This window comes from Petaurus breviceps, unplaced genomic scaffold, assembly GCF_028583685.1.
Source record: "Petaurus breviceps papuanus isolate PSGF00001 unplaced genomic scaffold, PetGlider_PUasm1.0 90683, whole genome shotgun sequence".
NCBI classification, from domain to species: domain Eukaryota; kingdom Metazoa; phylum Chordata; class Mammalia; order Diprotodontia; family Petauridae; genus Petaurus; species Petaurus breviceps.
The window spans coordinates 7,488,088-7,500,365 of NW_027187308.1; the positions used below are offsets into that span (position 1 = coordinate 7,488,088).

At 40.0% G+C, this 12,278-nt stretch overlaps 1 protein-coding gene across 2 annotated transcripts in view; it reads right to left on the bottom strand.

Annotated features, from left to right (window-relative positions):
- TBC1D23 (TBC1 domain family member 23) overlaps window positions 1–12,278 on the bottom strand; it is a 377,925-nt gene that overhangs the window by 62,909 nt on the left and 302,738 nt on the right. For both annotated transcript variants that reach the window (XM_069065355.1, XM_069065354.1), the window contains exon 2: window positions 3,184–3,263. In XM_069065355.1, coding sequence (XP_068921456.1) covers window positions 3,184–3,239 — 56 coding nt within the window. In that variant the 5' untranslated portion in view covers window positions 3,240–3,263. The remainder of the gene's footprint in view (window positions 1–3,183; window positions 3,264–12,278) is intronic.

Consider the following 12,278-nt stretch of genomic DNA (forward strand, 5'->3'; position numbering starts at 1 on the left):
AGCAGACAGAGCAGACACTTTATCCTTGAAGTAACTATCCTGGAAACCCCCCCAAAAGAGGAAATATCTCTTAATGCAGAGATTGGAGTTTTTCCTACATTGAAGGAAAACCTGGATAGTCATCTCTGGAACTGCCACATCACCCATACCTGAACAACTGCTCCACCACAGCTCAATCCAGAATAAGAATTAGAGGTCTTCGGTATACCACTCACTCCTGTCTCCAACTGACAGTAAAGAAGATTCTTGGGGCAGCTAGGTGGTGCAGTGAATAGAGCACAGGCCTGGGAGTCAGGAGGACCTGAGTTCAAATCCAGCCTTAGACAGTTAACACAAAACTAGCTGTGTGACCTTGGGCAAGTCACTTAACTCCAATTGCCCTACCTTCCCCATAAGTCTCCTTTGGATATGCAAGTCTTATTCATGGATTTACCTTTCCTCTCCCTAGTGCAGACAATTATCACACAACTACTCATTTGAAATGATATTTGACACTAAATGAAAGAATTGAACAAGGAAAGAAAAACTGCCCAAGTCCTCATTTTAAAATTCAAACTCATTCCAATTAAGAGAATGAGAGGCCTTGGGGCGGCTAAGTAGCACAGTGAGTAGAGTGCTGGCCCTGGAGTCAGGAGGACCTGAGTTCAGATCAGACCTCAGACACTTAACACACATAAACAAAAAACCTAGTCTTGAGACCTTCAGCAAGTTACTTAAACCCAACTGCCCTCTAAAAAAAAAAAAAAAAAGGGAATGAGAGGCCCTAATTTACCTGGACTATCTGCAGTAGCCACCTAACTAGTCTTCCTGAATCTAGCCTCACCTTCATCCAATCTATCCTCCACAAAGCCAACAAATCTTTCTCAGGCATATATCTGACCACGTGCCCTGCTCAAGAACTTTTAGAGAATCTGTTGCTCAAGAAGTTTTAGAGACTCTTTTGCTCACTGGATAAACTACAAATCCCTCTGCTTAGCCTAGCTGGAGACAGCTAGGTGTCCCAGTGGAAACAGTGCTGGCCTAGAGTCAGGAAGATCCGAATTAAAATCTGCCCTTAGATACTAGCTGTATAACCCAGGGCTAGTCATTTAACCTAGGTTTTCTCAACTGTAAAATGAGGATAATAATAGCACCTACCTCCCAGGATTATGAAGATGAAATGAGATAATTCTCATACGGCACTCACGACATAGGAGACACTTAACTCTTGTTCCCTACTACAAATACAACTTTCCATCTCCTACTGACTGTCCTCCTTCCATAGAATGCTGTCTCACCTTCACTTCTAGGAAAGTGTAGTTCTCTTAGAGGATCAGCTCAAGTGTCATCTACTTTAAAGGGCCTTTCCTGATCTCTCCCTTGGTTAGAGCCCCTCCTCTGTAATATTTTCTATTTTTTATAGAACCCTCTATTAATTTATTCTAGTCAAAAGTAAGCTGTGTAAGAGGTAATTTTAAAGTTTCTATTCATATCCCTAATGCTTTGCACAGATCCCAGCAGTGAGAATGTAAGCTCACTTCCAGTAAAAATCTTTTAATTCTTTGTACTTACATACCTAGCTCCTTCCACACTGACACATAACAGGTACTTAATAAATACTTGTTGATTGACATAGAATGCATTTAATAAATGACCTCTGATGTTCTCAATTACATTACTTATCCTTTTAAAAAAAACTGCAAATTTTCTTCACAAGGATCAAACTTTTATTTAAAGTTAACAAAACAATGAGGAAAAACTAAAAAATGGGAAATGACCCATGCTAATCTGCAATGATTGCTCTATTATGAAGATTCACTTTTTTTTAATGGGAAGGTGGGACCACGTGTTGGCTGTTGAAGTGACTTATGTATCAATGTATCAAATGTCACCAATTTTTAAAAGTTAACAAAATGACAGTATGCTAGGGACATCCAATATGTTAAGCATACAAAGTATATCTGATTTTCAGAAATACTTAAAACTAGCCCAGTCATTTAGTACATATTCTTGGGTCACCTGTAAACATTCCAAATGCCCCGCGAGTTTTTACTATATAAGCACCCAATGTCATATACCATGCTACAATAGAAACAGGTGGACAAGTTATCACTAACATAAACAACTCAGAAATTAGAGACACCAGTGAACTGTGATCTCCGAAACTAGCAATCAAACAAAGATCATCTAGACATAAAACAGCTGCAACATACACATATCCATAGATCTTATTCATTTTTGTGTGGCTTAAGTTGATAAAAGCTGGCGGGTTGAAAGATAAAGAGTACAAAGAAACTGGACTAAGCCCAGTGAAGACAGGCAAGGTTGAAGTAATTACCTATGGGGCTCAGCTATGGGTGTTCTCCTACACACCACACCTTCTAACTGTGCAGGGAGGGAGAAGTTCCTTTTTCTCAGTCAGAGATAAGTGCACTGAAGGAGAGGCCAAGGCTGGGTCACAGTTCAGATTTCAACAGCAGTCGTGTCATCCTGTCCCGTCCCGTGTCCCGTCCCCCGCCCCCCAACCATCAGCAGATATTCGGGACCCTCCAAAATAGGACCCTGAAAATATTTCCACTCGCTATCACATTCCTAGCTCCACCCGTCCTGGGATCCTCCTCCAACACAGCTTGGATACTTTTTATAAAGAGGGATGGGGGGGAGGTAGAGAAGAAAAAGACACACCCACTTCATTGGGATTGAGAGCTACTCTAAGGTTGGAGGTGGAAGCCACTTTTAGAGGGGTAGGAGAGGAAGCCACTTTTAGGGGAGCAGGAGGAGAAGCCACTTTTGGGGGGGGGTTGAAGGGGAAGCCACTTTCAGGGGGGTAGGAGGAGATGGAGGAGAGCCACTTCCAGGGGGATGGAGAGGAGTCATTTCCACGGGATTCGAGGGGAGCCACTTCCCTGGGACAGGGAAAGTCAGAGAGCCAATAACACCGTGGTCAGGGGAAGTCAGAGGATGCCCCTTCCACGGGGTCGGGAGGAGTCCTCTCCCGGGGGTCGGGGAAGCCGCTCCCCGTCTCCTCCACTTCCTCCCGAGGCCAGCCTGACCAGAAAGAAGGAACCAGAGACAGAAGGGGCAGGGGCGGGGCGCGGCTCTCCGCAGATTCCCCCCGCGCCATGCCGGCTCCTCAGGGCCTAAGCGGGCGCTGGAGGGGAGCAGGGGAGGGAGGGCGCCTGACGCGCCCCGGGTCTCACTCACCAGCTATCGCTTTCCGACGTTGGCGGCGGCGGCGATGCCTCCTCTCCTTCCGCCATTGCTGTTGACGTCCACGTCACTTTGCCGAAAAGCGAGCCGGCGCCGGGGAGGACTCTGGGATCCCGTATGTCGTAAAAACTCCGAGTTCGGAGACAGAACAGGGAAGGAAGGAGGAGGGAAAAGACTGAGGCTTAGGAGGGAGTAGAAGCAGAAGGGAGCGGTGCAGGAGTGGGAACGTGATACGTCGAGGCCCGATGGCATCACACGTCCCACCCCTTCTAGACTACACCTCCCAGCAGGCAAAGTGCCCCGGGTAGGGGCATAGGCGCTGGAGGCTGGAGGGTCGTCGAGTTGTGTATGCACCGGCTTAGATTCTTAGAAAGTTTCAAAATCTCATCTTGCGGATGAGCGAACTGACGCCCCAAAAACTTAAGTGGCTTGCCCTGGGCTGCACGGCCAGTTAATGTCTTTTCTTGTGAAGCATTCTTACACCTGATTAATTCAGCTCCGCGTCGGCGTCCTACATCGGCGTCCTACATCTGAGAGAATCTAGCAGGAATGGGATAAATTTGTGGTGTGTATAAAAATGATTTGCACACCCAGACTCTTGGCTTCCTTCAGGGCTCAGTTCAAATTCCACCTTCTTGCAAGAGGTTTTTCCTCGTCTTTCCCTTTCCCCAGGCACTAACCTCTGAAATTACCCCATATACCCTGTATATATTTTGCAAGTATACACAATTGCCGGCTTGTTGTCTCCCGTATTCGATTGTGAGCTCTTTGAGGGCGAGGACTGTTTTTGCCTTCCTTGGCAAACATTATGCCGAAAAGTATTAAGAGCTTAATAACTGCTCACTGACTCATTTATATAGTTTCGTGATTTGAACCGTGGAAAACCCGGTTGTTTTCTCTTTAGCTGTTTCGTTTTCACATTTCTCAGTTCATGCTAAGCCTTCTAAACTTGTCACCTTTAATTTCTCCTACAGTGACAGGGTGGGGAGTCAGTTGAAAGATACTGGCTAAGGAAACAATATCTTTCCATCTCTCCATGAGTGATTCTTAATTTGTTTACAAAAGAAGATTGTTACTATCGATTCAATCAGCCCGATTTTATGACCAAAGTGGCCAAGTTCAATTTATGAACTGGAGATGTTCAAGAAGGATTTTAAAAAATTATTTGTGAAAAATGTATCATTTGGGAAAATGTTTAAGGGGGTAGGAAATATAAATGAAGGAAGGGGAGACAGCAAAGCCAATAAATACATCAATTGCACCTGATAGAATGTGGAATTTTTAAAATACCTTTCCGGTAAGTGGACATTTTCTAAATTCTTCTCTAGTGTCAAGCTTGATCATTATAATTACACAGCATTTATTTTCCATTTATTCTTCTTTCCATTTACATTGTTGTCATTCTGTGCGTTGTTTCTTGATTCTGTTTACTTTGTTTTACATCAGTTCACATAAGTCTTCCCACGCTTAAATCTTTATTCATAGTTTCTTCTGGTGCATTAAAATTCTATTACATTCACATACTATAAATTATCTAGCTATTCCCAATGAATGGACAGCTACTTTTTTTTCCCATTTCTTTCCTACCACATAAAGTGCTGCCATGAAAAGTTTGGTATATATGGGGACTTTTTTTTCCTGTCTCCCCCTTCCTTTGGGTAAATGCCTAAAAGCAGGATGATGATTTTCCAATAAGCTAGCACAAAAGAGCTCATATCTTTTACTGATTACTTGCTCTGATCATAGAAACTTGCTATAGAAGGAAAAAATCAGGGACACGTAACATTCCAAATATGACAGGATAAAACATCCTTGGCTCTGTTTAAACTCAGGTAAAGTCACAGATATCCAACCATGCAGCATCTATTCCACCTCATAGCTAGACTCAGGAATAGGTGGGAAACATTTCTTTTCAAAGGAACCCCATGGGTGAACTAAGCCAGGAGGGATCCCATCCCAGAGGCTAAGATTGTCCTTTGGCCTTTACCAAATGTAGACTTCCACCTATTAACAGTATAAAATCACATTCCATCTGAGTAGCTTGTGGCATTCTTACTCAGATACTAATTTAATGCAGGTAACTATACCCAAATTCAAACTCAAAATAAAATTTAGTTATGGTCCTGTGTGCCTTTTACCTTATGCAGCAAATTCCACCAATCACAGCTTAGAGCCAATTAGTTATTTTTATTTTCATGGAGCTCCAATAAGCAATAAAAAATTGCCAGGTCTCACATATGTAAGGGATTCCATTTACCATCTTTCCTTTAAATAAGATTGCTGTATTGACAACTTACAAGGGGGCAGTCCCCTTTATGAGTATAGATACAGAGATTCAAAAGAAAATTAACAAACAATTGTCCCTTCAAAGTCCAAAAGTCTCATTTCATATAACTGTGAGGGGGTTACACTATCTGATGGAAGTCCTCTGGGTATTTTCCATCCATCCATCCTCAGCATCACATTCTAGGCTCTTTCTCTTCTGCCTTCTTTCATTCATTTACCTACAAAAGGAACCTTGGAACCAATTTAAATTACCCACCCTGAACCCTTATCATTCTTTTTTTAAAAATTTATTTATTTGCTTTTAGTATACAACATTCAGTTTCTTTTATTTTTTTTGCTTTTTGGAGGGCAATTGGGGTTAAGTGACTTGCCCAAGGTCATAAGGCCAGTTTTTGTGTTAAGTGTCTGAGGCCAGATTTAAACTCAGGTCCTCCTGACTTCAGGGCCAGTGCTGTATTCACTGTGCCACCTAGCCGCCCCAAAAAGATTAATTTTTTTTCTCATAATCAGTATTTATTATTGTATATGTATAATTAGTTTTCCCCCCATTTTTCAAATACTTTATTAACTTCTGATTTACAATCATTCATTTCCGCCAGATTTTGAGTTACAAATTTTCTCCCTGTTTTTCCCCTACCCACCGCCCTAAAAGAGCAGTCCCACAGGATATGCCCTCCTCCAATCTGCTCTCTCCCATATTTTCTCCTGTACCCCTTTCGACTTTTCCAGTAGGGCATGTGGATCTCTATGCCCCAGTGCTGGTATATCTTATTTTCCAATAACATGTAAAATAGTATTAATAATAGTATATATATATACATATATACTATTATTAATACTATTTTATGTTATGTATTTACATATATTATATTATTTGCATATATATTTAAATATTTGATTTTAAAACTTTGAATTAAAGATTCATTCCCTTCCACCCTTGTCACCCACCCTTACTGGGAAGATAAGCAGTTCAGTATAGGTTGTACATGTGTAGCTAGTGCAAAACATTAACATAGTAGATATATTGTAAAAGACTGACTATATTTCCCTCCCTCCTATCCCACCTCCCACTTGTTCTATTCTCTTCTTTGATCCCATTCCTTTTCAAAAGTGGATGCTTCCAAATTCCCTCCCCCCCAACCTGCCCTCCCTTCCATCATCCCCCCTCTGATCCCCTTCCCCCCTACTCTCCTGTAGGGTGAGATACGCTATTTAATGTGTATGTCATTCCATCCCCAAGCCAAATTCAATGAGAATAAGATTGACCCATTCCCTTTTGCCTTCCTATTCTTCCCCTCCGTTGTAACCATTTTCCCTTGCCTCTTCTTTATGAGATAGTTTACCCCATTCTGTCTCTCCCCATCTCCTCTCATTATATTCCTCTCTCTCCTCTTAATTTCACCTTTTAAGTATCATCCCTTCCCGTTAAATTGGTCCTGTGCCCTCTATCTATGTATACCTGTAAACATATATACACACATTTACCTATGTATTCATATGCCCACATACCCTCATATATAAACATATATATATATATATATATATATATTTCTATTCCCTTCAACTATTTTCATACTGACAAAAGTTTCATCCGTTACAATTATTGTTTTTCCATGTAGGGATGTTAATAGTTCAGCTTTGATAAGTTCCTTATGATTTGTTTTCCCTGTTTACCTTCTCATGCTTCTCTTGCTTCTTGTATCTGAAAGTAAAATTTTCTATTCAACTCTGGTTTTTCCATCAAGAATGCTTGAAAGTCCTCTATTCCACTGAATGACCATATTTTCCCCTGAAACATGATACTCAGTTTTGCTGGGTAGGTGATTCTTGGTTTTAATCCCAGCTCCTTTGCCCTCTGGAATATCATATTCCAAGTCCTTCGATCCCTCAGTATAGAAGCTGCCAGATATTGTTATCCTGATTGTGTTTCCACAATATTGAAATTGTTTCTTCCTGGCTGCTTGTAATATTCTCTCCTTAATCTGGGAATTCCGGAACCTGGCTATAATATTGCTAGCAGTTTTCTTTTGGGGATCGTTTTCAGGAGGTGACTGGTGGATTCTTTCAACCTCTATTTTGCCCTCTGGTTCTAAAACATCAGGGCAGTTTTCTTTGAGAACTTCCTGAAGGATGATTTCTAGGTTCTTTCTTTGATCATGGCTTTCAGGTAGTCCAATAATTTTTAAATTATCTCTCCTGGATCTATTTTTCCAGGTCAGTGGTTTTTCCCATGAGATATTTCACATTGCCTTCTGTTCTTTCATTTGTCTGGATCTGTTTAACAGCATCTTGATTTCTCATAAAGTCATTAGCTTTCATTTGCTCCAATCTAATTCTGAAGCAATCATTCTCCTCAGTGAGCTTTTGAGATTCTTTTTCCATCTGACAAATTCGGCTTTTTAAGGCATTCTTCTCCTCATTGCCTTTTTGAGCCTCTTTTGCCATTTGAGTTTGTCTATTTTTTAAGGTGTTATTTTCTTCAGTCAGGCTGTTGACTCTCATTTCATAATTTTCTTGCATTGTTCTCATTTCTCTTCCCAATTTTTCCTCCACTTCTCTTATCTGCTTCTTAAGGTCCTCTATGGCCTGTAACCAGCTCCTATTTTCCTTTGAAGCTTTTGGTGCAGGAGTTATGACTTCACTGTATTCCTCCTGTTCCATGCTTTGCTCCTTTTAGTCCTCAAAATAGGAGTCTAATGTTGGAATCTTCTGTCTGCTTTGTTTCCTTTGACTGATCATGTTGCCCCTTAGTCACTTGACCCCTGGGCTTTTTGCTGCAGTAGGACTCTGCCACCAGACAGGGGAGCTTTCGTCCCAATTGCTGGGGTCTTCTCAGCTGCCAGAGGTATTAGATGGGTGCCCTCTCTCAGGCCTCCACATGCTCTGGTAAGCTGTACACATGCCCCCAGGTCCTCCACCCTAGACTGCAATCCAGATCCAAGAAGGTTAAAGCAAGAGCATTTACCCCTCAGACTGGTTGCTTGGTCCCCCTGCTTTCTACAGGCCAGGAGCTGAAGCTGCCCTGGTGGCTTTGCCTGATGGCTTAATGGCTTCTTGCCCTGGGGGCAAAAGCCATGTACTCCCACTTACTGGGTTCCAAAGTCCAGACTGCACTGACCTCTCACTTTGTCCTTCGCATCTATGTGTTGATAATTTTGGAAATGGCCACAGCTGCTGCTGATCTGGAGTCCCTCCAGCTAGCAGCTGGTCAGGCCCACCCTGGGGCTAAAGCCTTGGTGTGGGGCTGGGCTCAGCTCCTAGAGCACTGTGCTGGCCACTTGCTGCTGGCCTACCAGGCTGTCCTCAGTGGGAGGTTAGCTTCTCTGTGTCATTTTGTGGGTTCTGTAGCTCCAAAGTTTGTTCAGAGTCCCCTTTTTACATTGATTGGGGAAGGTGGAAGCCAGAGCCCCTCAGAGGTCATGATTCTACTCTGCCATCTCGACTCCGCCACCCGCCCCCCCATCATTCTTACAAAAGTAACATTGGAGTCTTGGTCAATTGTCATGATCACACATTAAAACCAATTTCTTATATTTTTGCATTAATCCATTATTAATTCCTCCACCAGGACGATGAGATTTCACTAAGGGATTTACATTATACTAACAATTAAAATATGTATTAAGTAGTCCAGAAACAATTCTCCTTTTAATATTAACTAATTGTAGCTTAATCTTATAGTAACTTAAGATGTTCCAGAATCAAATATTTAATAGATTTTTTGTTGTGTTTTCAAATCTTTTGATTATTGAGACTTGCCTCCAAGAATAGGGACAAAACTCTAATGAGGGAACCATTTTCCCCAACTTCAGAATGTCAATTTCAGGCAAAATGTACACCAAGCTGCAATCTGCATTGAGACAAACTCAGAGTCTTCCAGGTGTCACTGGAAGGGTCAAGTCAGGAGAATACTACCTCATTGGAACAGTTGTTCTCCCGACCTTCCATACCCATATTTCACAGGCCTTCCATACCTGTACCTCATAGGCTCTGGCATCATGGATCAGTGGCTCAGATAGCTTGGATAGCCTTTCTTAATATCCATACCTGGAGTTAGACTGAGAGAAATAGTCAGTTAACAGTCCCATCAAATCTTAAATAACAAGCTCCAACAATCAGTTTAAGATATGATTATAATCTCACATTGGTTAAGGAACATCTCTAAAGTGAGCTTCAAATAACCTGTATTCATTTCTATATTTATTCTTGTTCATAAATATAAAATCTCCCATCAGGATTATAAATTATTGCTCTAATAGGTTTGCATCTACTTCCCAAGCTTCCCTATCTTCCTGGAACTATGCTTAATCTGAACTCACACTAAAATTTCTTTTTTCTCAACTAAAAATGTCTCTGATTTAATCCCAACAATTAATTCAGTCAATTGCATTAATACCCAATTACACTTTGAAATACACTGGGACCCCACACATATACACAGATATAACTTTTCTACAGTAACTTTATAATCCCAATCTCAGTCCATGGGATAATGATTCAATATTGCATTTGTATCCTTATTTCCTTTTTTTCTCAAATACATTTGAGCTATTAATTATAAAATCAAGTAACAAATCTTTCTGTCTTCGTAAATACTTCCTCACACTCTTCTCAACATACTTAAACCATCTGATACAAAGGTATCCAAACCACTATTTAGAGACAGGAGGGGCTTGGAAATCCCCATTTGTCCCCAAACCTTCTTATCTGCCTTCCATATTTCTAATCAGACCTTTATTTATCCTTCCAAATCTCTCAAATCCATTATCCAGATTATTCAGTTTTCCTTCCACAATTTTTTTTGCACTTGTCCTGGTAAAGCCAATTGTTAGAGATCCTTTTTATTCTTTCGTACATGGACTTTGCTGCTTCTCAGCAAGTCAAGTTTATTGTTTAGGGTCTTCATAACTAAAACAAGCTCCCTTCCCAGGCTAAATGAACTTGCCTAACAGAGATAGTTTCTAGGGGATTTGGCAGTTTTACAACATCATACATGCAGGAGGACTGTTCTGAATGAGCAGAACTAGTCAAAATAAAGTTTTCATACAGTCTCTTCCTTTCCACATACAGTAATCAATTAACAATTTTAGGTTTTAGCATTAAAACAAATTCCCACAGTTTCATCAAATAATTCTAATTATAAGCAATTAACTACAGATAATATCTAATGCACTGATGGGCAGATTTCTCTACCTGCTGTGCCTCTCTCCCTGCTTCCTTTCCCAGGACTAATAAGATTGCTTCCCCATCCTGGATTATAAAATTTTCCTTGTCTCTCTCATCTTGTGTCTCCCATCTTGTTCTCAGTCTTTTCCATAAAACTTCTGAAACTACTTTATTATTTTGGAACCCATAAACACACTCTTCAAATCTTGGGGTCTGTCTTTCCTAGTTTTTCTGCCAGGAGACTCACACTGCTTTCTTAATACCCTTTTGCTTACCTCCTTGCATATAAGACACTTCACAGATTTGTTTAGCAACTATATACATATACTTATACATCTATATTTCTTTAAAGCTAGGACACAAATTACTCATACTCCCCAATGGACTAGCTATAAAAATTGACAGAATTTCCCTCATGATTTGTTAATTAACCATTTCTCTTCCATCAAGCAATAACCAATGGTCTTGCTCAGTTTCAATCTTCCCAAACTTAATTAAATTTTCCTTTTCAGCTTCTATGAACACAAGTATTGCTTTTATCTTAGGGACTTGAGGATTCAACACATACATCTTCATAGATTCTATGGACATAGCAGCCTCCTTGACTTTCTTGTCTGCTAATCTGTTCCCTATCATCTCATACCAAAGATCTTATAAAACATTTCTTCATAAGAATATTTCCCTTTTTCAAAAACAGTTTATCCTGATATCATTAACTATTATACAATTCCTAAATTCTCTGGTTATAAAGTCTTTCCCAAATAATTAACAAAATTTACACAAGGAGGTTTCACAGGTCTTTTCTTCACATAATTACCAATAATTACCTTTCACAAGCATACTTTTGTAAATACTTGATATGTGCAACAACACCAAATAGCTTGGTTAGCAATCTTACAAGTTTAAACAATCTTAACTGAAACTTTCTTTTAATACAACTGTTCACCAGTAACAATATCATAAATAATTATCATGTACCTAAATTTAGATTTTGAAAGCACAATCAAGTAATTACCAATCTGGTGATCTTAATTTAGTCATTTCCAAATTGCTTTGCACAGAAAATCATTCATCCCATTACCATTGGCATAAAATTCACACTTAAGGAAAATTTCACATAAGATTAACAAATATGAAACAATTAATTTTTTGCTTACACAGTTTACACTCAAATAGCACTGATGTTTTGTGCCAGGTATTGTACCAAGCACCTTTACAATTATATCAGTCCCATAAAAATCCCTAGGATGTGTATTCCACCACCATCCCTTTACTGAACAGTAAACTAAGGTAAATAAAACTTTTGGGGCGGGGAGGAAGGGGGACATACAGTGAATCACTTTCTTAATGGCAAATAGCAATATGTACCTTTTGATCATGTAACTATATATTTCTAAGTTCTAATACACTTGGTCCTCAGAAAGGAAATATATCCACAAATTTATTTCTTTCCTTACTATTCCAATTACCCAGTCACATTCATATCTTCCAAAAAGTTTACAAGGAAATTTGATTTTCCCTTATTATAATCAGGTCATTTTAAAATATACTGGGCTAAAATTCTAACTGCTTTCTTTGGTTCTTAAAATTATAACAAATTAAAATAGTCTATATTTTCTACCATAATCAGTGCCCAT